The 27,006-nt window shown below is 56.5% G+C and overlaps 2 protein-coding genes across 10 annotated transcripts in view; one reads left to right on the plus strand and one right to left on the minus strand.

Annotated features, from left to right (window-relative positions):
- Positions 1-26,451, minus strand: part of TCF7 (transcription factor 7) — a 38,659-nt gene extending 12,208 nt beyond the window's left edge. For 4 of the 9 annotated variants that reach the window (XM_050792817.1, XM_050792819.1, XM_050792815.1 and 1 more), the window contains exons 1-6: positions 26,191-26,451; positions 25,959-26,025; positions 25,308-25,432; positions 3,241-3,346; positions 2,361-2,448; positions 518-610 (exon numbers count right to left, since the gene is read on the minus strand). In XM_050792817.1, coding sequence (XP_050648774.1) covers positions 518-610; positions 2,361-2,448; positions 3,241-3,346; positions 25,308-25,432; positions 25,959-26,025; positions 26,191-26,451 — 740 coding nt within the window. Of the gene's footprint in view, positions 1-517; positions 611-2,360; positions 2,449-3,240; positions 3,347-25,307; positions 25,433-25,671; positions 25,804-25,958; positions 26,026-26,190 lie in introns of those variants that run through there. The other 5 variants (XM_050792820.1, XM_050792823.1, XM_050792816.1 and 2 more) reach the window with 3 other exon arrangements.
- The window catches only part of VDAC1 (voltage dependent anion channel 1), a 394,265-nt gene that overhangs the window by 223,795 nt on the left and 143,464 nt on the right, over positions 1-27,006 (plus strand). The gene's annotated exons all lie outside the window — the stretch shown is intronic.

A 27,006-nucleotide genomic window follows, 5' to 3' on the forward strand; every position in this document is an offset into this window, starting at 1 on the left:
GCACTGAGTCTGTCACTGAGGGAGCGACCTAAGTGAAGGGATCCATGTACACACACCTCCCACTTCACTTTCTTGCTGTTCTGTGGAGACCATTCTGCCCCTTACTGCTTGCACAGGTGTTATCCCTGAGCCAGCAGCCCCTAAGGGTCAGAGGTTGGGGACTTATGTAAAAGGTGCTGTCTCAGCTTGGGGCAGAGCTCAGGGGATTCCCAGGAGAGTCCTAAGTAGGGATGAACAGAGGTGAGTGCACACACATCTGCACAAGGGGTGAGCCACGTATGCATGTACTGTCCTGGCCTCTGGGGCTCTGCTGCATGGTGTGGCCCGGGCTGAGGCCCCTTGGCACTTGTACTAGCTTCATTCTCAGGCACAGGACAGCAGGGGGCTGCAAAATGACAGACGGACAGATGGACAAACGACTAACACAGGGCAAGCACTGGCCCGGGCATGGCCTTGTATGGGCATTGAAGCCTGGGCAACAGGAAGCAGGAGCCTGGCTGCAGTGTAGGGGACTCACCTGGGGTAGGGGGCGCCAGGGGCTGCAGTGGGGGCAGGGAAGTGCTGTCTATATCCGCAGGAAGGGGACAAGGGGTAGAGAGGAGGGCTGGGCCTGTGGTTGGGAGAGACAGCTGTTAGCAGTCTGGCTGCTGGCCAGACACAGGGAAGGACTTCCCTACCTTGCTAGGCAGGCCTTGACCCATCCTGTGAGACAGATGGGCCTCTGCTGGAATTTCAAGCATCTGCCACCAGAGGGCAGCTTGTGCTGCACCTGTTTCCCTCTGTGAACTTGTATGGGTGCTTGAGGAATGGAAACGGTATCCTTCTTCTGGGGCCCAGCTTAGCAGGCTCCTGGGCCCCTCCAGCCTGCTTCTGTTTCTTTGACAGTATAGGGCTGATACCTGTCCTGGGGCCATTGCAGCCACTGTTAACACTGGATTGTTTTGCACCACTTTGCCTGCTTCAACTCCTGGTCATCCTTCAGGTCTTCCATGGCTAAGTGACCCTTTCTCCTGAAATCCCTGAGATTCCAAGCTGGATGAGGTACCCCTCTGGGCTCCTACAGTCCCTAACCAGAGCACTACCAAGAGTGCCCTATAACTGTCTGGTTTTTTGCCTGGGTTGCCCACTAGGTAGACTGAGTTCTGAGAGGGCAGGGACCTAAGGATCAGTCAGCTTCAGCAGTGCCAACTTCCCTGGTGCCCAGAACCCTGCCTGGCACACAGTAGGGCTCAGTGGAAAGACGGCGAAAATACCCCCACTTCTTTCCTCACAGCCAAGTGCTACCGGGTGGAAGCGAGAGCACAGGGCTGCCTAAAGTCGCCTCCTTACAGCCTTGGTAGGTAAAATCTACTCAAGTCTCTTAGACTTTAGCACTGCTGGCCTAGGGGATGTTTTGGAAAGGCTGGCCTAAAGATTTGCATCCACGGAACTCTGGTCTAGTCCTGTAAGGCTGGGCTCTTGAGCATCTTGCTACACCTTGATCCTAGGGGTATTCATGGGAGTAGTCTTGATTTGTATTCAGAATGGATTGTCCAAGGAGAATCTGGAACAGAGGAGGGTGCTGACTATGGGTAAAGGGCAAGTGGGCCGCAGGTTGGGCCTCTGGCCTGCATGATCTCCCTGGGAAGTCAAGTGTTCCTGCTGTTGGGTGACTGCCGCAGTCCAGCTCTCTGAAATAGGCTATAGACCTGCACAGCTCACACTATCGTTGATGAGTAAAGGGCCAAGTAGCCTGCCAAGGCCCAGCTCCAGCTGAGGACAGGCCCTTTGGCCCATAGTCAGGCCTACTGGCTGAGGAGGCCAGGCTTTCTTTTCCTGGCCCAGCCTTAAGACTCTCCAAGCAGGCTGGTCAGAGGCTTGGGCTCAAGCAGGCACCACAGGGAGGGACACTGCCCCTCAACCAGCCCAGCCAAGGAAAGGACCAAAAGCAGTAGGCACTGAGGACAGTGAGCTGAGAAGCAGCAGCCTCTCTGGTGGCCACTCATGCTGTCCCCGCCCTGCTCGGGCCCACCTTTCTTCTTCATATATGCATATGGCCCTGGAGGTCCCTTAGCAGCCCAGAGTTCTCCCATCCAAGGGGACTTCTTGGACACTGAGGGAGACAGGGCTGGGACCAGGGAGCAGCTCTCCTGCCTCCCCAAAGGGAGTATGTCAGGCTACCTGGGGAATGCAGGCCAGGGGTACATGAAGACCCCTAGCTCGGAGCCAGGTTAGGACAGAGTTGCTGGCCAGCCTCTGGCATCTAAACAGAGCTGGCAGCAGGGTGGCCAGCCAAGAGGGATGGAGGAGGAAATGGAAGGGCAGGCAGGTCTTGGTCTGACCAGCACACGGTGCCCCTTTCCCATTGGACCCCCACTCACCAGCTCACAGTGTGGGGGAGCTGCCCCATGCTGCCTGAGGTCAGGGAGTAGAAGCCAGAGAGGTCAGGGGTCTGCAGAGGCCTGTGAACTGCAGAGGAGAGAGGCTGAGTGAGTGGGCTAGCCTGACCCGGCAGGCCACATCAGCAGTTACTGCAACCTAGAGCCTCCTACAGGGGCCTTAAGATCCCACCAGCTTTGCTAGAGGACCGGACATAAACTGGTTTATTCAGGAGGATCCCAGTGTGATAATAGTGCCCCTTTGACAGACAAGGGAACCCAGGGCAGAGGGCTGGGGTGACTTGCCTAAGACGTTAGGGGGCCAGTAGGCAGAGCTGAAGTCACTCAGGCATGGAGGCATTGGGGCATCTCTGCTTGGGGGACGCCAGCCTGGCTTTCTGGGCAGGAGGCAGGCCCCTGGTCTAGGGGAACCCAGCCTGGGGAGCCAAGGCTCCACCTGCCCCCCAGGGTTGAGTCAGCAGGTTTCCCACAGCTGACAATGAGGGATTTCAGAATGACTTTGCCTGAGGCTGAGGTGAATCAGCCGTCACAACCACCACTTTCCATTTTCTCACTGAGGGGAGGAAAGGCTACAGTTTTACAGTTCTCAGCAATGCTGCAATACTGGCAGCGAGGTCACCCATGAGATTTAGGCTTGTAGCTCAACCTGAAGCCTTCACAGTTTGACCTAGCACCCCCTTTTCCAGTCTTCTGGTGCCCTCATACCCCCAGTCCACCTTTCTGGAATTTTCTTTGGGCCCTTAGTTTGCACAGCCCCAGGTTCTCCAGTTATAAAATGGACCCAGCTACCTGATCTCAGAAGCCGGGGTCTTGGCCCTTAGGCTCTGGTTTCACTGGGCCCCTCCCCATCCCAGGCTTGTACCTTGCTTCTGGCTGATGTCCGCAGGTGCAGGGGTGGGGTGTGGGCTGTTGAAATGGTCGTAGAGAGAGAGTTGGGGGACACCATGGGGGGGCTGATTGGCCTTGTGCTGAAAAATGAGAAGGAGAGTGGGTGAGTGTGGAGAGTCCTGAGGGTGGGAAGGCACTGGGGTGAGGGTGTGCAGAAAGCCCAGCTGTCAAAGAAAAGTAGTGGTGGCCAAAACCACAAGCCTCAGGGAAGGGGATACCACTCAAGTCACCATGTCCAGTGCCCCTGCCCACTAGCCCCTAAGACTTTGCCCAAGCAGTCCCACCCCCTAGAAAGCCTCTTGGTCTTTCTGGGCACTCAGTTCCTGGAGGTGCATCTCCTCTGTCCAGAAAACCCTTATTGGCCTCCTCATCTCAGGTTTGGCTTGTCTGGGGGTTGCTTACAGCCTCCAGCCCTCTAAAGCAGGGCATGGCCTGAGGACCCAGGCCTACCCCAGCACAGCCTGGAGCTTTCTTTTCCTCCTCCTCTAGCCCCAGTCTGGGGATTCTGAGTCTGACCATTTGTCTTAGCTCAGGCCTAACAGGATTTTCTGACACAGGGAAGGGCCCTCTTCAATCCCCTAACTCAGGGGAGATGGGGCCTGGCTTCCTCCAGGGCCAACCTTGCCCAGCCCCCATACTTCCTGCTTCCTCAGCACCGCAGGACTCTTTTCTTTTCTCTTTTTTTTTTTTTTTTTTTTTTTGAGACAGAGTCTCGCTCTGTGGCCCAGGCTGGAGTACAGTGGCACGATCTCAGCTCACTGCAACCTCCGCCTCCTGGGGGTTTAAGCGATTCTCCTGCCTCAGCCTCCCGAATAGCTGGGATTACAGGCACCCACCACCATGCCCAGCTAATTTTTGTATTTTTAGTAGAGATGGGGTTTCGCTACATTGGCCAGGCTGGTCTCAAACTCCTGACCTCAAGTGATCCACCCGCCTCGGTCTCCCAAAGTGCTGGGATTACAGGCGTGAGCCACTGCGCCTGGCCAAGACTCTTAACACTAGTTGCATTGCTCTATCAAGAGATGACTCAGTCAGCAGACTGGAAGGAGGGGCTCCCCAGGGAGACCTGGCTGCAGGGAGTCGCTGCCGGGGCCAAGGCCCAGCTCTACAGTATTCTCAGTGTACATCTGCACGGGTCAGGGCCCTGGAGACATCTTCTGCAACCAAGGCTCAACTTCCCACTTTGAAAAGCCCATCTGCAGGGCTGCTGTTGGCTGGGAGCATGGATGAGTGATCACTGACCCCTGGCACAGAGGAAACGAGACGTCTTTGGGGCAAGTCAGTAATAAGGGGCTGTGGCCTGGTTTCCTCCCCACTCTGTGGGTGCAATTCCTGACTGGGTGAATTTAGCCAGACTCCTTAAGAGCTTCAGGCATCTCTCCTAGTAGTGAATAGGGTTCATGGCCCCTTTATTACCAGGCCTGGAGAAGGGTGGCTCATGGTGAGGGGGCCTGGCACAGTCCCTTGGCACTTGGTTATTAGAAGCCCAGGGCAAGCCTAGATGGAAGGCTGGGTATGAGCCCCACTGTAGCCAAGGAATGAAGCTCCCAGCTGGGCACAGGCTCCCACACCTGCCAGCAACACCCCTGTTGCTGGCATCTTTCCTCACATTCCTGCCTCCGGGCTACAGGCTTCACCCTTCCCTTCAGGTCTTGGGGAAGGTGCTGACACTGCCACCTGTCAGGGCCCTGCTCATCCATCTGCCCACCAGGAGGAGCCTTACATAACAGGGCTTCCCAGGTTTCCTCCTTTCCTCAGGCAGACAGGGGCGGATGTCCCTATAGATGGCTAGCAAGGAAGAGGAGAGGCTGGGGCAGCTGCAGGGTGTGTGAACACATGTGAACTCCTTCAGGCATCTGGTACCTGCCACATGCCAGGGACTGTGTCATGCATTTTGTAAACCCTATCTTTCCCATCAGGGTACAAACAGGCTGCCATTTCTCCCATCTCTAAATCCTCCCCCAGCTACCACCTCCTCCCTTTTACAGAAACCTCAGCAGACCTGTCCCCATTCACTGCCCCTAGTTCTCAGCCCTCATTCTGCCTTCAACCCAGCCAGTCTCTTGCCCCATCCCTCCACCAGATGACTCTTGTCAAAGTCCCAGTGACTTCCACAATCCTGAACTCAATGGTCAGTTCTTAGTCTTCATTTTACGCGACCTCTCTGCAGCATCAGACACAATGGTTTCTCCCACTTCCTTGAAAGAGTTTCTTCACTTGGCTTGCAGAATGCCACACTGCCTGATATTCCTCCAGCTTCATGGACCACTCCTTCCTGACCTTGTTTCTGGCTCCCATCTTCCTCTCATCTGGGTTTACAGCTTTAAACATCTTCATGTGATGACTCCACATTTCTTCTCCAGCCCCACTTCTGGGAACTCTACTTTCCAAATGCTTACTCAGCTCTACTTGGTGGTCTGAAATGCCCCCTAAACTCAACATATCCAGATCAGAACCTCTGACTTCCTGCCCCAAACACTCCTCCCTGTCTTCCTCAGTTAATGGCAACTCCATCCTTTCAGCTGCTCAGACTAAAGACCTTGGAGTCATCCTTGACTTCTTCTTCTCTGATACTCCATATCCAATTTGTCAGCAAATCCTAATGCTCTACCTTCTAAATGTATCTAGAATCCCAGCACTTCTTCCTTCTTCCTTGTCCCCCACCCAGTCTAAGCCACCATCACTTTGCATCTGGATGACTGCGGCAGCCCCCTCCCTAGACCCCTGCTTCTCTCCTGTCCCTCCGCCAGTCCTCAATCCAGCAGCAACAGGAATGAGATTGTGTCAGTTCTGCCTGAAGCTTCCAGTGGCTTCCCACAGTATCTCCTGACCTGGAGCCTACAAAGTTCTCTGTGGGCTGGGCACCGTGGCTTCATGCCTGTAATTCCAGCACTTTGGGAGGCTGAGGCAGGAGGATTGCTTTAGGTCAGGAGTTCAAGACCAGCCTGAGCAACATAGCAAGACCCTGTCTCTACTGAAAATAAAATAAAAATAACTAACCTGGGCATGGTGGTACATGCCTGTAGCCCCAGCTACTCAGAAGGCTGAAGCAGGAGGATCGTTTGAGCCCTGGAGATCGAGGCTGCAGTGAGCCGTGATTGTGCCACTACACTCCAGCCTGGGTGACAGAGCGAGATGCTGTCTCAAATAAATAAAGCTCTACATGATCTGGCCCCTGCTGCCTCTGTAACCCCAGCACCTTCTACTCTCTTCCTTGTTCACAATGCCTGGGACTTCCCATGGGTGCTTTAGCCTCCAGCATCCTTCTTCATTTACTCCAGTGATAATTTTGAAAGTGTGCCATGATGTGAGGTAGGTTGGGAAGCCCAGCTCTAGGCTTGTTGACCTTTTCACTGACCTTTTACTAGAGGGTCCTGGGCCAGTCTCATCCCTTCTCTGGAGCTGCATTTTCTCTCCTTGTAAAATGGAGATGAGAATACCAGTCCTACTCACCTCATTGGTCACAGATGCAAAAGTTCTGCTCTGTCCTAAAGTTCCAGGGAGAAGGAGCCAAGGGCCTGTTAAAGTAGGAAGTTTCCTGGAAACCCCTGGAGTGTTTTTATCCTAACAGGTTCCTAGAATAGCACCAGCCAGCCAGACAGCATCAGCCCTGACCAGGCCTCGTGACAGCTGAGGGCACGGAGACTGAGCCTCAGGGCGTACTCCTTCAGGAACATTGGATCCTGCCAGAAAGCATTCCACCATTCACCACCTTAGGGCACAAATGCCTGGAGTATGGGGGGCTTTCGAGTCTAAGCTCCTGCTTCAGAGGAGGCCTTGCCATCCAGCCTTGGCTCTGGCTCTTTGACCCTTGGGATGGACCAAACGCCTGGCTAGCAGAATAGGCACGGAAGTCTAAGGAGCTGAGCCAGGGGTCCATGGTGCCAGCTCTTGGAAGACAGTCCCAGAGTCTCTGCTCTGCCCAGAGTTGGGGCTCTGATCCAAGGTAGTGAGAGCATGGCTCCATGGCAAGTTTCTCAGTAAACTCCCCTTCCCCTGCGAGTGGGTGGTTTACCGAGAAACTACCCACAGGAGGTTTGGCCCGGAAGCCATGGAGAGCCCTCCTGCCAGGAGCGGGCAGGCCAGAGCTGACCCTCCTTGGCCATGCTGGGCCTGGCTCAGGTCCAGCTTTGCCACCTGAGCACAGCTCAGGCTGGGCCTAGGAAACCTCCAAGAGAATCCAGACCAGTCTACAGCTACTGGCCTAGTATATATGCATGTGATGGGCAGTGTTACGGGGTGTTGCCTGGCAGGCTGTGGTCTCATTCTGTCTACCAGCCTTCCTTGGGAACTGGGAAAAAATGCACTAAACAGAAGTCTGCTGTCAGACCACAGGAGAAGTGCTGGATGGGCAGAGAACTCACTGGCAGCTGGAGGTCCTGGGGTGGCCAGGGCTCCAGGGCAGAGCATCAAGGGCCTGGCCAGTCCCTCCCACATTCATGCATACTGCCTCTTAGCCTCAATCTCCAGCCCTCTTTGTGCCTGGTGGTAGGAGCCAGGGGAAGCCGTCCAGCACATGGCCTGGCACCCATGTCCCCCCTCACCCAGTGGAACGTCCCACTCCAGGGCCCCAGCACAAGGCTGTCTCAGGGCCAGGCTGCCTAGACAACAGGGTGGGGTTACCTGGGGCCTGGCGTGTATATGGGAAACCCGGTGACTGGAGGCCCCCTCCCCTGCTCCCCCTGATGGTGACTGTGCCCAGCCCTCAATGGAAGGAGGCAGGCCTAGGGTGATTGTCCCCACCAGGCCCTGAGCATCTCAATGGCACACCTTCATCTTGCCCTCACCCTCTGAGGGCAGAGTACCAAACAGAGCTGGGTGCACAGTAAGTGCTCAAAGCATGCTGGGATGTTTAAATGTGTTGATGCTTCACCAGCAGTCCATACTGCTTGATCAGCAAACCCCAGACTCCTGCTTTTTGCCTTTGCCCCTCTGTCTCCCCCACCATCCCAGACACCCCAGGGCTACCCTGAGAGTCATCTCTGTCCCACCAGTGCCTGTCCAGCCTTCTACTGGATGCCTGGTGACAGGGCTCACTCCCAGCAAAGGTGGTCCTTCCTGCCACTGCATTGCTCTTACTGCTCAAAGACTTCCTCAGGCCACTCCAGTCCACTGTCCCACAGGGGCTCCTCACCCTTTTGAACTATTTCCTTAGCCCATGGCTAGGAATTCCTCATTCAGGTGCTCCAGCATGCCCTCTTGTTTGCCAGGCAGGAGTCCAGAAGAGAGCCAGGCAGGGCCAGGCAGGAGGAAGTGGAAACGGGAGACTCCTGAGGTAGTTCTCCTCTGTTCTGAAGTCGAGCTTGGGCCTGGCTTGGCATCCCCCTTCACCACCACCCCCCAACCCCCTCAACTTCCTGCAGGCTCAGGTGAAAAATAAACACAGTCGGCATTTTCCCTGCAGACCGCAGCGGTCTGCTCGCAGGCTGTGCGCACGCTGACAGCCCTTGCCACCGCCAGCAGAGAAACTCCCTCGCCTCTGACGGTTGACTCTGAAAACCCCCAAATGCTTGAGCCCCACAACACTTTCCCAGCGAAGAAAGTTGCTGTTTCCTCTGGCCTCAAGCCTGTGGGGGTAGGGCATAGGTGAGGCCTGTTAAGGCCCTCCCAAGAACGCCTCCCAGTGGCAGGGGACTGTGCCAGCAGAAACAGCCCCCCAAGAGATCAGGATGCTCAGCTGGTCACTATTGGTACCATTCGGTCAGGGTGTATTTATGAGCTCCTATTACATGCCAGGCAAAAAAATGCTTCAGGCCTAGAGAAAAGCATGTGCTAATGTGAGCGGAGCATTTCCCATGTGTGAGGCAGAGTTCTGAGCACCGGGCAGAGTTGAGCTCAGATACTCCTAACACAGACCTTTGATATTTAGGTACAACTAATATGCCCACCTGACAGATGGGGAAGCTGAGGCATGAGGTCACACAGCTAGTAAGTGGCAGAGCTGGGACGACACCGCAAAGGACACCCATGACAGTGCAAAGGGCCTATGATTATTGTGCCCAGGACACTGTCCCAGTTCTAAACTCAGTCTCTCCCTTTCCCAGCCTGGCTGGTCAGGGTGACCGGAACCAGTGCTTCCCTCACCCCAAAAAATGCTCCAACAAGTTTTAGGACCCCTGGGATGGGGGTTCTGCCTACACTGGCAGCCTGTCTGGTGGCAGTAGTTGAGCATGGCCCCAAGGCCCCAGCCATGGCCCCTGCTCACCAAGGCACAGCCATGCCGGCCTGCTCCTCTGGCCCTGGTGCCTTCCTCCTGCAATGTTCCATACTTCCTCCTGCTCTGGGCCAGGCTGGCCCACTCTCATCCTGACTTCAGTCTAAGGGTCACCTTGTGGAAAGGCCTGTGACCTGGCTTGGGGTGCCACCAGCCTAGCCAGCAGAGGTTAGCCTGGGGGTCCTGGAAGGCAGGGTCTGCTTGTTAGCATCTCTTTGTCTGTCTGGGCTCTGCACTCAGCAGGCTTGTTGCATGAAGACCTCTAGAATCCCGGTGCCTCCAGAACCTGTGCATGCCCCCGTCCTCAGCCACAGGGCTGTGGGCTGTGACTTCTTCCCTCAGGTCCCTCAAGCAGAAGGCTGCTCCTGAAGCCTGGACCGGAGCTGGGAGAGGCCTTGGGGAAAAGCCGATGGAAGGAAGGGCAGATCCCCACCTTGAGCCTTGTGTTGCCTCCAGGGCAAAGGCTGACCAGACAGAAAGGTGGGCTATTGCTATGGTTACTCTTCTGTTTGCCAAGCACACAGAGGTGACACTGACTAACATAAATGCCATGTGTGACAACCCACTTGAGGCAGGCATGATGTATTCTTCCCATTTCACACATGTGGGAAGCAGGGCTCAGTGAGGTGAGAAAGTCAGCCGTGGCCCCACAGCCCTTCCTCTACCAGGTCAGTGCCAGGGCCCTTTATGGGCTCTCCAGGTCTTCAGTGGTGCCAGCCTCATTCTCCCCTTCTCACTCTGTACTATAGCCACGTGGGGACACTGGCTCTGAGGGCCATGATTCCCTCTGTTTGGAGCACTCTTCTTACTACTTGGCTTGGCAAACTCCTATCCATCTTTCAGGACTCATATAAATGAGACTTCCTCCTAGAAGTCTATCCTACCCTCCTTATCTGAGGAGGGGTCCCTTGCCATTCCTTCATTCCCAGCTCCTTCTGTAGCACCGATCCACTATGCTATAGTTGACTGTTCATCTGTCCTGTCCTTCCTGTGGTCTGGGATTGTGCCCTAAGTTATTTATATGGAATGTATTAGAACTGGGCCCTTGAAGTTGAGTCCAGTGCAGGTAGGGTGGGAGGTGTGTGTGAGCCAGTGTTTAGGGAGAATGTGGCTGCACTAAATAAGGCACCCTGGCTGGGGCTGGGCACAGGGTCACTGCAGCATACAGGTTAGGAAGCTGGGAGGGGCTAGAGCCACTACTTGGACTCAGGACATCCTACCTGGTACCTAAGACCCTTTGGCCTCCTCCTACCCCTGTTCTCTCCTGCCTGTAATACTTTGGGAGTCAGAATGACCAGTCAACATCAGGGCTGCCATTAATTTACATAGGGCATTTGTGCTAATTAGAAAAAGCACCCCTTCTTTTGGACAGACACCCGGGCCATGCCATGCCAGGGCAGTGGCTTGGGAAGCATAGTGCAGGCTGGTCTCAGCCCTTGGCCCAGCTCCCCCGGCACAGCCCCTCCAGTTCTCACTTTCCTTCTTTGCACTGTTAGGGCCCACCAGTCAGCCCTACAGCTCCCCAGGAGTCTGTGTCTAGAGCTGGAGCCCCACTGTCCAGCACCAGTGGCGCTTTAGTGCCAAGGAGTCTGTCTGCCCAGTTGCTGAGCAGGATGCCCCTCAAGGCCTCAGACTATAAGAATCAACTGCTCGGGGGGCGGGACGAGGCTTGCCTGCATATGGACCAGGCCTTGATTTTTGGGCTTTCACAGACCCCATCTCTGCAGATAATACTCCAGTAGGGCCGAGAATGCCAGCCAGGCTGGAGGCGCCCCTGCTCATGCCCTTTTATCCCTAGCCCCCGCTCCAGGCACCACTGCCCAGGACACAGTGCTCTCCAAAGGACGGCCCGCAAGCTCCCTGCCCACAGCGTGCTGGATGCCCTGTGCCAGACGCCCACCACAAAGCACAGAAAAAAGCACAGAGTGTGGCTGCGTGGCCGGCTGAGCTGGAAGGGGTGGGAGATGGCAAGGCCACACCCTCCTGGACCAAGAGGCTTCAGTCTCACCTGCTGGCACAAGGCTGTTGCCACAGTTGCACAGAGCTCTGCTAGGTGCGTGTGGCCAGTTCACCCACCGCCTGACCTTGACATCAGATAAAGGGGCCTGCCACAGCGGAGGTGGGGACTGGAGTCCCTGCATGCAGCCTTGGCAAACCACAGGCCTGCTCTAGCCCAGCCCGGCCCAAGGCACCCTCGGAACTCACTGAGCCCCACTTAGCCGAGTGGCCTGGCCCATGGCCTCCAGTGGTTTCTATGCATTCGTTTACTTGTGTTTTCCTTCCTCCACTTTGAGGTGAACGCCCCTCAGGACAGGATGTTTTTAGAGGAAAATATAAGCTTCCGGGAGCTGCTGCAACTGAGCTGCTAGTTGATGCTACCAACACAGCCTGGAGACTGCACAGCAGCCCTGAGGCTGGGCAACCCCCAGCCCAGGCAGTTACTCATGCAGCTCCTCATCAGTGCCTAGCCGTCCAGAAGCCCAGCGTGGACTGTGGACCGAGCACAACCTCATAGCTACGCTGTCTTTGGCAGTAGGGAATGGAAAACAGGGATCTGGGGATGCAGGTGTTTGAGGAGTTCTCAGGCTGTTTTCCAGAAAAGGCAGGAAAATACCAGAGGTGCAGATTTAGAGATGGCAGCCCCCACTAGTAACAGCCAACTGAGTGTCTCGCAGTCTGCAGAGCTCCACCCCTGCCGGAATCCCACGTCTTCCCAACCACGTTGTGCTGTGCATACGGACTTTGCAGACGAGGAAAGTGAAGCACAGAGAAGCTAAGAATCTTGCCCAAGGTCTCGCAGCAAGCAGTGATGGATCTGGATTGGAATCTGGCCCATTGGGGTTTCTGGCCACAGATCTTTACCATTCAGTGACAGGCCTCAACAGGCAGCACTTCTGCTGGCAGCAGCCTGCCAAGCATCTTCCTTGAAATCAATTGGCTAGTAGTGTGGCTCTGACCTCCCCCCGGCCCTAGGTGAGGGCACTCTGTCCTTGAAGGAAGTGATTTTGATTCTCAGTCATAAATGACCAAAAGAAAAGCAAGAGGTCATCCCTCCCACAGGGTCTGGCTGGTGCTCCCTGGCCCCACGTGTGAGGAGGGGTGGGACAGCCCCTGGAGGCTGGGGTGCTCTCACCGCGGCTTGTCTAGCTCCAAGCCTAGGAATGACAGAGTCCAGGCAAGGCCCAAAAAGGCAGGGGCTCAAGGGCGGAGGGACAGAGCCTTGGAGATCGCCTCCCCAGCCTCGGCCCTGCATTCTTGCCCCAATTTAATCTAGCAGCCTCTGAGGAGCAAAGACAAAACAGGGGTCTCCAAGTCATGTGTTCTGTCCTGCAGCCTGCACCAGCCTAGGAGGACAGTCCTGCCCTGAGGCCATGGTCATGAAGCGCTCACTCCCCCAGCTACGGCCAGTCAAGGCCCCTGGGGCTCTGTCTGGACTGTCTAGCCATTTATCCAAAGGGAAACAAGGCATGGAAAGGAGCTCCTGGAGGTGCCAGGCCCTTGTGTGCTGCTGCCCGAGCCCTCACACCCAGTGTGAGCAGAGGGAGGAGGCTGGGCTGTGCCAGCTGCATGGGAGCCTCAGGAGAGCCCTTCATGAAGCGAGTAGGGGAGGGTCACACAAAACTGCCCCAGACAGCTCTCAGAAACACACCTGGGTGTAGCATTACACAACCAGGGCAGAGGACGAAATACCAAACTCCTGGGGTTGAGGAGTGGGAAGGGATGCGACGGTGAGCCAGGCACCCAGCTGTGGCTGCAACACACATGTGCGCGGCCAAAGATGCAACGGAGTGTAAGGGGAGGGACAGCGAATGCCGAGTCAGATGTCTGGGTTCAAATCCCTCCTCCAGTACCCACTAGGTGCAAGTCTCTCCATGCCTGGGGGTCCCCATCTGTAAAACATCCAGGTCTCATGGGGTTGCTATGAGGATTAGATGAATATTTGTGCTTTTTTCTTAATATTCCTTTTTTACTTAAGAACAAAGTGAAACAAAAGGAGAAAAATCAAAAGCAAGTATGTCCCAAGAAAAAGGCTTTTCAGGAACGCCAGCACTGTGCCAGGTTGGGGCCGCCAGCCCTTGATTTCCTCTGGACCACTGCCTGATTCCTGTCAGGCCAGATCACTGAGCTCCTGGCTGGCCCACAATGACCAGAGTGAGAGGGTGGGAGGCGGTGGGGCAGCGAGAGAAGAAGAAACTGCCCTCAAAGTGCCCCAGTGGGGCTGGCAGCAGCTCTGGTTCCTAAGCAGCTTTCCCATGGGGGAATAAGGTGGGTGGGTGCACCCATATGCTGGGACTCCCTCAGCTGCCTCAATCCAGCATTTTGCACGACTCAGCCTAGGAAACCCCCTAGCCCAGCCCGGGACCATACAGAGGAGGGTGCCTGGCCCAGGAGTCCAACAGTAGGCCCTGAGCTGCATCAGGACCAACACTAGAAAGAGAAAGTGATCCACCTATAGACAGGCCTTAACTGTCCTTCCATCACGCACCAAATCAGAATCAATCCTAATGTCATTTGCGGATACTTTTCCATGTAACATTTCTTCTGGAAGCCCTGGGCATCTGCCTTTCAAGTAAGAAAGACAGCCCTTTTGGCCCTGGGAGCCCTGAACTTGCCAGGTGTCTGGGGAGAAAAGGGGTCATCCCTGACCCAGGCCCAGAGCTATGAGGTACCCCTGGGGAGGCAGTGAGAGCAATGGCCTTTCTCTGGGGCCAGAGGAATCCAGCTGGGTCCAGCTTATGAATCTGGCAGTGTGCTAGGGGTATCACCCAGCTTCTTGGCCCACAGTCCCCCATCTCCACACATTCTACAGCAAGTGGGACAGAGCAGGGAGGAGCATGGGTTTCAGGGTAAAACAAACCAAAGTTCAAATCCTGACTCTGCCAGGTATTAGCGCATTCCTTATCCTCTCTGAGCCTCAGTTTCCTCATCTGCAAAAGGGAGGCCACAGTAGTACCTGCTTTCTTGGCTTGTATAATCTTTTTTTGTGTGTTTTTAGAGACAGAGTCTAGCTCTGTTGCCCAGGCTGGAGTACAGTGGCACAATCTCGGCTCACTGCAACCTCTGCCTCCTGGGTTCACGCGATTCTCCTGCCTCAGCCTCCTGAGTAGTGGGATTACAGGTGTGCGCCACCATGCCGGGCTAATTTTTGTATTTTTAGTAGAGGCGGGGTTTCATCATGTTGGTCAAGCTGGTCTCGAACTCCTGACCTTGTGATCCGCCCGCCTCGGCCTCCCAAAGTGCTGGGATTACAGGCGTGAGGCACCACGCCCTGTCGACCTGTACCATCTTGATACCATCAGGAGTAAAAGCCCCTGGCACAGGTCTGGTGCTTGGGAAGTGCTTGACACATGAACTACTGTAGTTGTTGTTATTCTTTCAACAACTGCTTACTGAGCACCTACTGTGTGCCAGGCCCTAGGGTGGGCGCTGAGAATCCAGTGGTGAAATGAACAGATGTGGCCTGGGCCCCACAGATCCTCTCCAGCCCTTTCTGATCCCAACTCCATCCCTGACACCACCCCCTGCAACATGGCCATCAACCCTGTGGCCTTGGCTCTTCCAGGTTCATCTGTCCCCACACCCCCACCCATGGGGCTGCCCACTGCTTCAAAGGCTGCCAGCGAGCTCTGGGGTGGCTGCTGCAGCCAGGCACGCACTCAGTGGCCAGCCAGCCTGGACCATGGCTGTACCCAGCCAGCAGAGACCTCACTGCTGCCACCGCCGCAAGGCTCTCCACAGGCTGCCTCTCAGCATCTCAGAGGGCCCACCCACCTCTGCCTGCCTGGCCACCGGGCCAGCCACAGAGCCATCTGATTTGAATGAAACTTCAAACTTAATGACTTTCATGCTGGTTATTTAAAACACAATGTAATTTTCTAAAACACCCTATTATTTCCTTTGATAGCTACAAAGCTTCCCCCAATCCCATAAGCATGTTTATTTTTAGGGAAAAGAGTGGTTTGCAGTTGGTCATAGAGACCATAAGGAGAGGGAACCCACAGACAGCAGGGCAAAGAGTCAACCCTAGCAGCTCGGAGGCCTGTGCTGCGCTGCCTCCTACTTAGTGGGTTTTCCACTGGACACTGGGGTCTCCCGGGCAGGCCGTGCCCTACTCTCACAAGCACGTTGGCAGTGACTCTTTCGTCCAACATTGGACAGTGGCCAAATAAACATCAGACTACTGCCCTCCCAGTACTCCCCTCCTTGGGGCTGCTGTGTCCTCTTCTGGAAGATGGTTCCACTAGCTTTCCAATAAGCTTCCCGCCAGCATTCCAGGCATGACAAGTCTGGGGAAGGGTCCTGAGACCACCACTTCACCCTCAGCAGCCTCCTCCTGGCTCTCCCAGACATTCTGCCCTGGGTACAGCCACAGGGCCTGAAGCTTTGACCAGCTAAGTGAGACCTGTGCCCAGATAAATTGGCCCCAGGCAGTGGCTGCCCACACTGCGAGGGTGAGTGGGTGGGGCCCTGCCAGTCGGGGCTCCCTGGCAAGGGAGGTGGCCTGGTGGTGGGTGGGTGTGCGTGCAGAGGTCAGCTGAGCCCCACCAATGCGGGGCGTCCTCTGGGAGCAGCTATTTTTAGGTCCCAGGCTTTCATGTGGCCAAATGATGTGGAGTTTACAAAGCATCAGTAATGCGTTTCAGATGGCGGCCCAGCAGGCCAGGAGGCTGGGCCCGCTGCCACCAGAGCCAGGTCAGAGTTAGTCAGAATCCCTCGGCCTAGACTCCCATCACCTGTCCCTCCCTCCCCACGACCCCTTCTTGCCTGATGGGGAGGCTGGCTCTGGAGCAGTACTTGCAGGGAGCTGCCCAGCAGACCCCGGCTGAGGCCCACCCAGCACACAGGCCTCTCCATGGCCAGGGATTCCCACCCCATTTTACAGGAAGAAACTGAGACCTAGAGAGGTTCACAGATTTGTGTGAGGTCACACAGCAGGGGAAGGGATGGCTTCCTTCCCATCACAGCTCCCTGCCCTCATGGGAAAACTGGGTTTCCTGGGAGGAGATGATTTGCCACCAATGGCACCCAAACCAGCTCAGACATGGAGTGGGGGCAGCCCTAACCATGTAAACTCCCAAAGCCCACACCCACTGTTCCCTGGGGCCACGTCCTGCCCATCCATGCCTGGAGCCTCTGCCGCACACTCATTATTTGGAAGCACATGGTGTGGGGCCCAGACAGCTTTCCTGCCCTTGAAGAGAAAGCTGGTGGTTTTAATGGGGGGCAGGGTGGGGGGGTTAGGAGGAAGCTTATTTCACAGTCTGCTCCTCTGATCTCCAGGGAGTTCTAGCTGTGGAGTCGGGGCTGCGGAGTGAGGGCTGTGTGTCCCCAGGCTTGCTCTGGCACTAGGGTAGTCTGCTAGCAGAACCCAAGCAGGTGGCCTCCTCCCAGAAGAGGGCCAGACTCAGGCTCATCCCAGCTATGCCCTAGGCCAGAATCTCTAACCAGCAAGGGACGGAGGCCCTCTGCTCCCTGGGGAACTGGCCAAGAGGAGCCCCATGTTCCAGCAGAAAGCAGGGGAAGGGGGCACCTCTGCGGAGGACAAGCCCACCCAGGCGGCAGACAGCTTGCATGCAGCAGCGGAAGCGGGCCACACGTTTTTAAGGGAGGGAGGCGGTTTCCCAGGTCCAGACCCCAAGCATGACAGGTTGGCGAAACAGGGCAGCAAACTGCCTGAATGAAGAAGCTGACAACATCCTGGTTTCTGGGAGACACCCACCCTCCACCCCTGCCAAAGCCCCAGGGACCCTGGAGCTCTGCTAGAGACAGTGCTGGTCAGAGATGCTCTCCACACCATGGCTAAGTCACCAATGGGCCTTGGGACCTGAGCAAGCCACTGACCTGTGGGGCAGAGTTCCCCTCAGTAATCAGAGGGCCAGACCCTAGGCTCCCGAACCCCGAGACAGCATGAGAGTCAAATGGAAGGACGGGAAAATGGAAACTTCTCACCTCTGAGGTAGCCCTGCCTTGCACTGCCCAACACCCTTGGGTCTTCTCCGCCCAAAGCCTACCCCTCTCTTGGCTCTGCTCAAGTTCCTCCCATGATCCCCATGCCTCCTAGCATGCACCCTGCCCCAGCAGCTGGCTCTCCCCGCCTTTGTCCTCCGTGTCCAATTCACACCATTGCAGGTGGGCACCGCCTTGCCCTACCATGACGCCAACATGCTGCATGTGCCCATCAGCCTCTCCCAGGCTCTGGAACCTGTGCTGCCCCAGCACCAAGGTCACAGGCTGAGCCCTTCTTCTCCAGCGTCACCGCACATCCCTCACAGATCCTGGGCCTCTGTCTGCCCCTCTGCTGGTGGAGCATGCCAGCCTCTGCCTCTCTCCTCCTTTGTTCCAGCAGGGCCCCCGCCCAGAGTGTTCTCCCCCTCTCACCTGTGCAGGCCCCTCTCTCAGGAGCCTCCCCTGCTGCCCCCACTGGCCTCTCCCTCCCCTGTGCCCTTTTTCCAACTCCAGCAGAACCTCAAAGCCAACTTAGAGGCTCCCAGTGAAAGTCTCTTTGTCTCCCAGGATTGAGCTCTGGAAGGGCAGAGGGAGCCCGCCACGTGCTAACCCAGGTCAAGTATAGAGAAGGGACTCAGTCGGGGTGTGGACCCCAGATTACAGCAGAGAAAGTGTAGTCTATCGACAGGCTGAGGGCCCAAGGGTAGGGTAGGCCAGAGGACACTGTCCCAGGGGAGCTGGGAAAGGAAAGTGCAGCCAAGGCCCCAGTCCCACCTCAGCTTTCGGAGCACTCACACTCCTAGTAGAGGCCTTCCCTCCACCACCACTGCCACTCAGGAGGCACCTACTGTGTGCTGGGTTTCACATACACTGTCTCTTTCCATTCCATACTGACCCAAACAGGTGAGAACCCTCATTATCCTCAGTTTTCGATAAGAAAACTAAGGCCCAGAGGGCTAAGTAACTCACCCAGGGCCACCCAAAGAATGGCAGATACAGTATCAGAGGGTGCATCGCGCAGACTCAACACCTTCCCTCTGTCCATTCCTCTAAGGGGCCTTGGATAAGTCCCTTCCCTGATCTGGCCTCCCTGTCCCCACCTGCAGCAGGAGGATCTGTGCACTGTACCATTGGGGGTGGGGGCCCCTGTGACCTGATAAAACACCTGTTTCCTCCAACGGAGCCTTGTTTGTACACAGCAGCAGGAAGCACCAGTCACAAGGTGTGAGGGGTGTGACTGTATGGCTTTGGGACCGCAACAGCCTGTGGAGGCTCAGAGGGGCTGTGGCTTGCCTTGCACCTCCAGCAGGCTCTGGGCCCACCCCTGACCCACCTGACCTCAGCAGTTATGTGACTTTAAACCAGCACCCCCAGAGCCCTGCTTAAGCTCAGCTAAACCTCCCTCCTTGGAGGGGCAGGGGATGGGGTATGGTCTCCACAGACCCAGAAAGGGGGCCACCCTCATCTGCTTCAGCCCCGCTCACTTGAGTCTCAGAGCAGCTGAGGAGGTGGCAGTGCTGGTATGAATATTCCCGAGTGCTGCTGTGGAAACTGGCTTGGTGGAACCTGGTAGAGCTGGGGGAAGGATCCCAGGTCTCAGCAACCAATCCACGGCTCTTTGCCAGCCCTGGGTCTTGGGAAGGTCTTTTCTGCCCTGCTGAGCTGGTACTCACTCTGACTTTCCAGAGGAGGGGCAAGCCACCCTGAATTCCCAGCCATCCCTCCCTGCTCCCAGGACAGGGTGGGGCAGGAAGCCTGGCTCTAACCAGGGGTCTGCAGCATCGGCCCCCTTCATGGTGCTCTCCTGGCTTTGAGGGAGCCACCCTCAAAGTCCCACCTTCGGAGCAGCGGAGAAGAGGCTGCAGATTTTTCAAATGTGATAGCCAATACTACGCAGGCAGCCTTCCAAGGAAAGAAATGTAATTCAAAATAGCTCACAGTCGCACTGCCCACCACAAACCTATTCAATGCAGAGCAAACAAGGCAGAACTCCATGTCAGCTGTGCTGAGCCACTGTAAGCACGGGACACTCACAGCTCAGAACCTACAGCGAACTGGGCCACCAGGGAAGCAAACGCCTTGACTCTTCCTGCCCCTTGACCCCATAATTCTGTGTGGGTATTATGCTTCAGGAAAAAGTCAAGGTGGAAATGAAGGAGTGATGTGTACAGAACATCACTCACCCTGGGAAAGAAGGCAGCCCGGGAGCAAGCCAGAGCCACAGGGGAGGCTGCGAGCAAGGAGGCTGCCCACACCTGTGGCATCATGGCAAGAATGAGGGGCACGCACAGGGTGGCCATGGCTTCCCAGGCTGATGGCCATGAGAGTTTTTTGGTTTTTTTTTTTTGACGAGTCTGGCTCTGTTGCCCAGGCTGGAGTGTAGTGGCTGATCTGGGCTCACTGCAACCTCCACCTCCCAGGTTCAAGCGATTCTCCTGCCTCAGCCTCCCGAGTAGAGGAGTTGGGATTATAGGCATGCGCCACCATGCCCAGCTAATTTTTGTATTTTTAGTAGAGACTGGGTTTCACCATGTTGGCCAGGCTGGTCTTGAACTCCTGGCCTCAAGTGATCCACCTACCTTGACCTCCCGAAGTGCTGGGATTACAGGCATGAGCCACCGCGCCATTTTTTTTTTTCTTTTTTTTTTTAAACAAAACAGCTTAAGCTTCTGATGTCTCATGTAAAGGACTTTTACATGACAAGGAAGGGGAGTCTCTTTCAGATCAATCTTTGTGGTGGCAGGAGAGAATTCTGAGGAAGGAATGAGTGGCTGTGGCTCCCTGGTGGCCCCAGGGATAGCACTTTCCCTCCTAAGAATTCTGGGTCAGGCAGGGTAGTGAGTAGGTGGCCTGTACACCTGAGTCCCCAGTCCCCGGGTTCAGACCTCCAGACCCCTCCGTGCCCAAGTCCATGTGGGGCCCATGAGTGAGCCACCACTGGCCCCCTGGGAGCCAGGCCAGCAAGGGAGAAGGGTTCAGTCATGGCTGACTCCCCCTGGCCAGGCTGCACTGGCACCTCTCTGGGCCCCTCCCTGGCACTGCTGCTGGTCCTCCAACTCTGGGAGGAGGGCTCACCACTCCCATTGTGCAGAGGTGGAAACGAACAGCCGGGCTTTCTTTGGGTTAAGCATGGTGAGTGCATTGTAAAGCAGTGCCAACCGTCTGAGCCTAAAGAGTTGCCAGGGCGGGCAAGGCAGCCAGAGTCGAGGGATGAGGAGGGGCCCACTGGGAATGGTCAGAGGAGGCTCCCTGAGGTGGAGACATGTGAATTGAGCCCTGAGTGAGGAATGAAAAGGTGGCGGCTATGTGCAGGGCTGCGGCAGAGACTTCCAAGCGGAGGGAAACAGTGTAGGAGTCCTGGGGTGGAAAGAAGTTGCTCGCTGTAAGACCCCCAGGACAGGGAGGGGACTGCCGTCAGGGAGACAGCAAGAGGCTGGTGCAGGTGATGAGGGGCGGCTGGTGGGGGCCACCCAGGCGCTCAGCCGTGGTGAGTGGCTTGGACCTTACTCCAAGAGCAATGGGAAGCTAATGCAGAGTTTAATCAGGTAAGAGATGTGATCTGATTCTGTTTTTAAAGGACCCCTTGGCTGCTACATGAAGCCTGGACTGTGGGTTAGGATGGGGGTTGGGGGTGAGGGAGGGGTCCTCTGGAGGCTGTTGCTGCTGTCTGGGTGAGAGATGGCGATGGCTGGGGCTTCGGGTGCTGACTGCAGAGAAGTAGGGAGGTTTGGGATGTGTTCAGAGGGAAGCCTGGGGCCTGCCAGTCCCTCCTCTGTCTTCATCCGAACCCTGTGGCCTTCAGAGTGCTGCTCAGTGGGCCCTCCCTCACAGCCGGGGCTGGGGCTGGCTCTGCCCGGGACACCTCAGTGACAGCACTCCTCTGGCCAGCTCTGCTTCAGGTCTCTGTCTCCTCTGCTCAGCCGGGCACTCCCAGGGGAAGAGCCTGGTTCCAGTCTGGGGGTCCAGTACCTGATACCCAGCCTGGTGCCAAATTCCCACCTAATAGGCTTCACTCCAACCAGGACTGGCGCTCAACACCAATAACTAACACTTTTCAGCAAGGCCCATGGCTCGCTTTGCAGCATGTGGAAGCCGGTGGTGCTCCTGCACCTACTCATCTCTGCAGAGCTCCTCGGACAGGCTGGCCATGCGTCAGCAGCACTTCCTTCCTCTGCTGGAGCCTTGCTCATACCCTCACCTCCTGTTCCCCCGGGCACGCTCTGGACCTGCCGGGAGTCCCAACATGAGTCCACTGCCTCAGTGAGGCTCCTTCTGCTGGACCTGACACCTGACGCCTGACCCCCTGGCTTGGGGCATCCCTAGGCATCTGGATGGCTGTGGAGATCAGGGACAGGAACACATGGCCCCAAGCCTGCAACAGCCAAAGGCTTCAGCCTTCTTAAATTGAGATGTAATTCACATATCGTGAAATACGCTGTTTTAAAGGTATATAATTCAGTGGCTTTTAGTATATTCCTAAGATTGTGCAGCTGCCACCACTATCTAATTCCAGAACCTATTCATCACCCCAGAAAGTATCCCCATACCCATGCGCAGTCGCTCCCTGGGCCCCTCTTCCGTCAGCCCCTAGCAAGCACGAATCCTCTTTCTGTCTCTATGGATGTGTCTATTCTGGATATTTCATCAAAATGGCAAAAGGCTCGGCATCTGTCCAAGCTACAGACTCCAAGTGGAGCTCATAGAAGAAGCCACAGCGCAACGCGGCCTCACATCATTTTTGGATATGACAAGACTGACTACACTGCTGTATGCATCCAGGAACCTGAGTTTGCCTAAGGAACGATGCCTTACTCATCCCAGAATCCCCCCAGAGTACAGCCTAAGATCAGCTCACTATCCTCCCACTCACTACCTCCACCTACTCTCAGGTCTCAAAGCAGAGAAGAGAAAACAAAACCAAACCAAAGCCCAGGCAACACAGTGAGACCCGTCGCTACAGAAACAAAAACAAACTTAGCTGGGTATGGTAGTGCATACCTGTTGTCCCAGCTACTCAGGAGGCTGAGGTGGGAGGATCGCTTGAGCCCAGGAGTTCGAGGCTGCAGTGAGCCAAGATCACACCACTGCACTCCAGCCTGGGCACCAGAGTGAGACCCTGTCTCTAAAAAAACACAAACACAAACACAAAACAAAACAAAAAAACCCTGGTTACTGGTCTAGGCCAGTAACTGCCTGCAAGCCTACATTAGGTGCCTGACAGTGTTCATGGAATAAACTTTGACCTAATTTTTTCTTCCTCTAACAAGCTTAAGAGAAGCCAACTACCAAAAAGAAGGAACCTTTTCAGAAGAAAAAAAAAAAGTATGTCCCGTGGCAGTTGGCTGTGGGGTAGTCATTCAGCCCATTGCTCCCGGCAAGGTTCGAGCTGGCCTGTTTCGAGGTCTCTTAACACAGCAGCCGCATGGGCATCCCACCCACATGGGCAGAGCAGGTCCCTGGTACAGGCTTTCCCCACTCCCAAGGGAGGTCCAATGACTGGCCTCAAGCCTCTCAGCTAAGTGTTGACCACATGGGTGCCCTCAGAGAAGACCGGGCAAAGGGCATGGGGGCCTGGATCTAAGGCCTGTGGCAGGACCCGAGCAGCAAGCTGTCTGTCCTTTAAAGATGGGCTTGGGAAAGTGACCAGCTTTGGAAAAATCTTCCAAAGGCAATTTTTCCTCAGGGCCCTTGCAAGGGGCTCCTGACCCAAGATAAGAGGATCATTCCGGGTTCCAGACACATGAACCTTGAATCCAATGATAAATGTGCTTCTAAAATGTGGGGGTGGATTCATTTTGCTTGGTAAAACCCAATCACATTTTAAATGCCCACACGTCTTCAGGTAATACAAGCAAATACTCTGACTTGCTATGTGTTTATAACTGTCAGGTTTGCTTAAAAGAGGTTCCCCTACATTCACATACACCTTCCTCACCCAGTGTCACTCCAGCTTACACCTTTGCCTCTGTCCTTTTCTGCAGCCCCCCAGAGCAGCTGAGGCCAGGGCACAGAGAGCCAGTGTCAGAGCCCGTCCTTCTTCTCCTCATGTGTGCCCAGAAGCCACACGGTGGGGACTGTGGCTGCGTGGGGAGGAGGGCAAGGGGATATGTACCTATAGGAGCAGGTGCGATACATAGAAATGTATCTGCTATAGCTTGAGAAAGACTGAAAGGTGAAAAATGAATGACCCAGGTCAGTGGTGGTGTGCCTCCCCCACTGTCCTGACTTTGAGAGCCCACTCTTGACCCATGTGGGCCAAAGGACACCAAATGGTTCCATCACCCATACCCTGACAGCAGAACAAGGCCTTCCCTGCTCCAGATACTCCCCCAGCACTTGCCCACACCACTAGATGACCTCCGAAAGGAGGCCTTTTCCCTGTGCTGCTGTGGAGCCCCAGGAGGCTGGAGTGGAGCCTTGGGCCGAGGCCTTTTGTCTAATCATGGTTCCAAGGTGACCCCGGCCCCCATGCAAGTGGCTCACCTGTCAGAAGTTTGGCACTGGTAAGTTATGTTAACCTGGTCCCAAATCTAAGGGTTTACATCTTGTAGGGATCCAAAATGCATCTTCGTTAAGCATGGGCTCATGCAGGGTGAGTTCTCTGGGTATAGTGACTGCATCGGGCGGGAATGCTGGGGGGCACGCCCCTCACCTCACAGACTTGGAAGGAAGTGAACCACCTCATATACCAAGCCACTCCAGAGCAGAAAGTCGGATACAGAGACTACTTGGAAAACATGCTCATTTTACAGATGAGGAAATAGGGGCCCAAAGGGCAAGGAGTTCATTTCTAGAGCTGGCCATATAACAGGTTTTCCAGCCTGGGCTTCTGGAAAGCCTGTATGTCTTCTCACTCCCACTGACTTGGCATCCAGCAGCTCTCAGAACCACCCTCTTCACTCCTGGTCTGAAACAGCCTAGCAGTTACTCTCCTCCCTCTGGTGACCCCACTGTAGCCATGTGAGCCTCCAGCCTGCCAGCCCCACCTGCACTGGGCTTACATTCACACCCAACACTCGCTTACCACAGTCTCCAAACCTTCCATGTACCTTCACTCCAACTTGGACCAACTGAGAAGAGTGTGAAACACGAATAGGAATTTCTTTAAAAGCACAGCTGTACTGCTCCAAAGCACTCAGAATAGGCTCTTCGCACTTTAGGTCATCTGCACCAATGGGCATGGTTTGTAATGATCATGAAATGTTTTCAAAGCACTGGGACTTAAAAATATTTAATTCCCGAATTCATTAAACTGGTCCCTTCTCAACATCCCTGATTTGTAGCACCTTTGCCAACCCTTCCTGGTGTGTCTGAGACCAAGCCAGTTTCCTAAGAACCCACTTTCCACACATGGTGTTCAGGGTCCTTCTTTGGCAAGGGTGCACTCACGCCAGTAAGGACACAGCCGAGTACAGCACGTTTCTCCTGCACAACCAGGGCACCTGAACAGATCAGCTTTCCTGCTCACTCCTCCAAGCGCCAAGGAGGCTCAGGGTTTCCTGGGCTAGTTAGAAAGTTAATTGCAAAGCTCTGAGATGAGATCAGAGCAGCCAGGAGAGACGGTGGTCTCGACTCAAAAGTTCTCTAAGAAGACCCCACCCTGGCATCACCCCGCACCAGGACAGACTGCACCTGCTTATGAGCAAGCTGGGAAGACAAAAGCCAAGAGCCAGAGGGCAAGGGGGTGCCCCAGGGCGGCCTCTCCTTCCTTCAGCAAAGTTCTCCTTTTGGTTCAGATCCCACTGGGTGTGTATGGGAAGAAAGACCAGCACAGGAGTCTCGTCTATTTCGTTCCAGGCAGAAGTGTCTTGCCGGTGCCTCACCTACCTGGTCAAGGAGGCTGCAAGCACAGGGCGGCACCGGCTGCGGGGTCCACTTACCAGCGGGGGCTGCGGCTGGGGGTGCTGCCCTGCTCCCGAGGGGGGTGGGTAGTGCATGAGCAGATTGAAGGCGGAGTAGACGGTCTCTTTGTACATGCCGCTGGTACACTCCGGGGCCTTCAGGCCTGGAAAAACCACAGCTGGGTCAGACACACCAGCCCTGGTGGCGGCTGGGACTGAAGGCTGTCTGCTCTTGAGAGAAAAAGAATTGCCAAGGGGTCCCCTTCAAGTTCCTGATTTGGGAAGGAACGGGTTGGGAGTATCCGCAGTGCCAAGTTGTAGGGGAAGGACCTGGAGTGCAGGCCTCCCCGAGGTGGCCACTACTTGACCTCCCCCCGCCCCCCTCGCCCTCCAACCAAGAAACCTTGGCCAGTTCTGTCTCCTGAAGACGGCGGATTAGTCAGTCACCTGGGCAGGAGGGGAGGCGGGGATGGCGGGGGTCTGTTTACTCCTATAAAGGTCAGGGCACCGGAAGTGACTCGACCCGGCGGCGCCCGGGAAGCCCGCCCCCCACTCCCCACCCCTGGGTTTTGCCGCCTCCCGAGCTGCGGTGGAGGAGGCACCCGGCTTCCCGCGGTCCTCGGCGTCCCCGTCCCACCGAGGCCAGGGCCTGAGAGCGAGGAAGGGGGGCCGGGCCGGGCCGAAACTCACCGTCCTCCAGGGGCTCTGGAAGTTTGTCCGGGAAGAGTCTCTGCGCAGCGTGTTCCCGCCCGAGAGCCTGGAGGGAGAACCGGAGGGGAGTGAGGGGCGGTGGGACCGCGGGGATCGGGGCAGAAGCCGGGGCAGGGACGCCCTGCGCGCTGGAGACCCCGAGGGCCGCGCGCAGCTGGGGCGGCGGGGCGCGGCGACCGCGGGGGAGGAGCCGGCGCCGGCGGGGGCTCACCTCGGCCCCGACGTCGGCCTCGCCGCGGGCCCCGGCGCCGGCCCCCGGGACCCCCGGGATCCCTGCGCCGCCGGCCGCGCCCTCGGACTCGTTCACGAGCGACGACTTGAGCTCGGCGAGGTCGCGCTCGGGACCGGCGGCGCTGTCGCGGATCTTGTCGTCCTGCTCCTCGCCCTCATCCTGGAAGGCCAGCAGCTCGTCCGGTGCGCCGAGGTCGTCGCCGCCGCCCGCGCCGCCCCCGCCTGAGTCCAGCTGCGGCATGGTGCGCTCCGCTCGCCGTGGCGCGGGGCGCTGGGCGCGGGGAGTGCGGGGCGCGCAGCCGGCCCGGGGGGCGGCGAGCCCGGAGTCCGAACCTCCGAGCCCGGATCGCGGCGGGCGGAGCGCGGGCTGACTCCGCCTGGGCGGGCTGCAGGCGCGGGCTAGGGCGCTGGGCAGAGCGGCTCCGGGAGCTGGCGGGTCCGAACATCAAAGGCGCCGCCGGCCGAGTGCCGGGGGCGGGGCGGGCGGTGGGGGCGGGCCCGGCCGGGGGCGGGACACAGGTCCGCCCCGCCCCTCCTCTCCCGGGTGAGGCCGGGACGCGCCCACTGGGCGTAGCCTTAAAGGGCTCGCTCTCCCGGAGCGCACCCCGAGCGAGAAGTCGGGCGAGCCTGAGAATGATCACCCTTCTTCCGAAACGCAGAGACTCTAAAGGGAACTCCTGACGCCCCCCTTACTCAGCTACAACCGATATTCCCCCTGCTTCCTGCGCCCAAGTTTCTCCTCCAGCTGCCGAGGGCGGGAGTCCCCTAGGCCCTTGGGACTTGGGCGTGGCTTACC

The sequence above is a fragment of the Macaca thibetana genome, chromosome 6 (assembly GCF_024542745.1).
Source record: "Macaca thibetana thibetana isolate TM-01 chromosome 6, ASM2454274v1, whole genome shotgun sequence".
NCBI lineage: Eukaryota > Metazoa > Chordata > Mammalia > Primates > Cercopithecidae > Macaca > Macaca thibetana.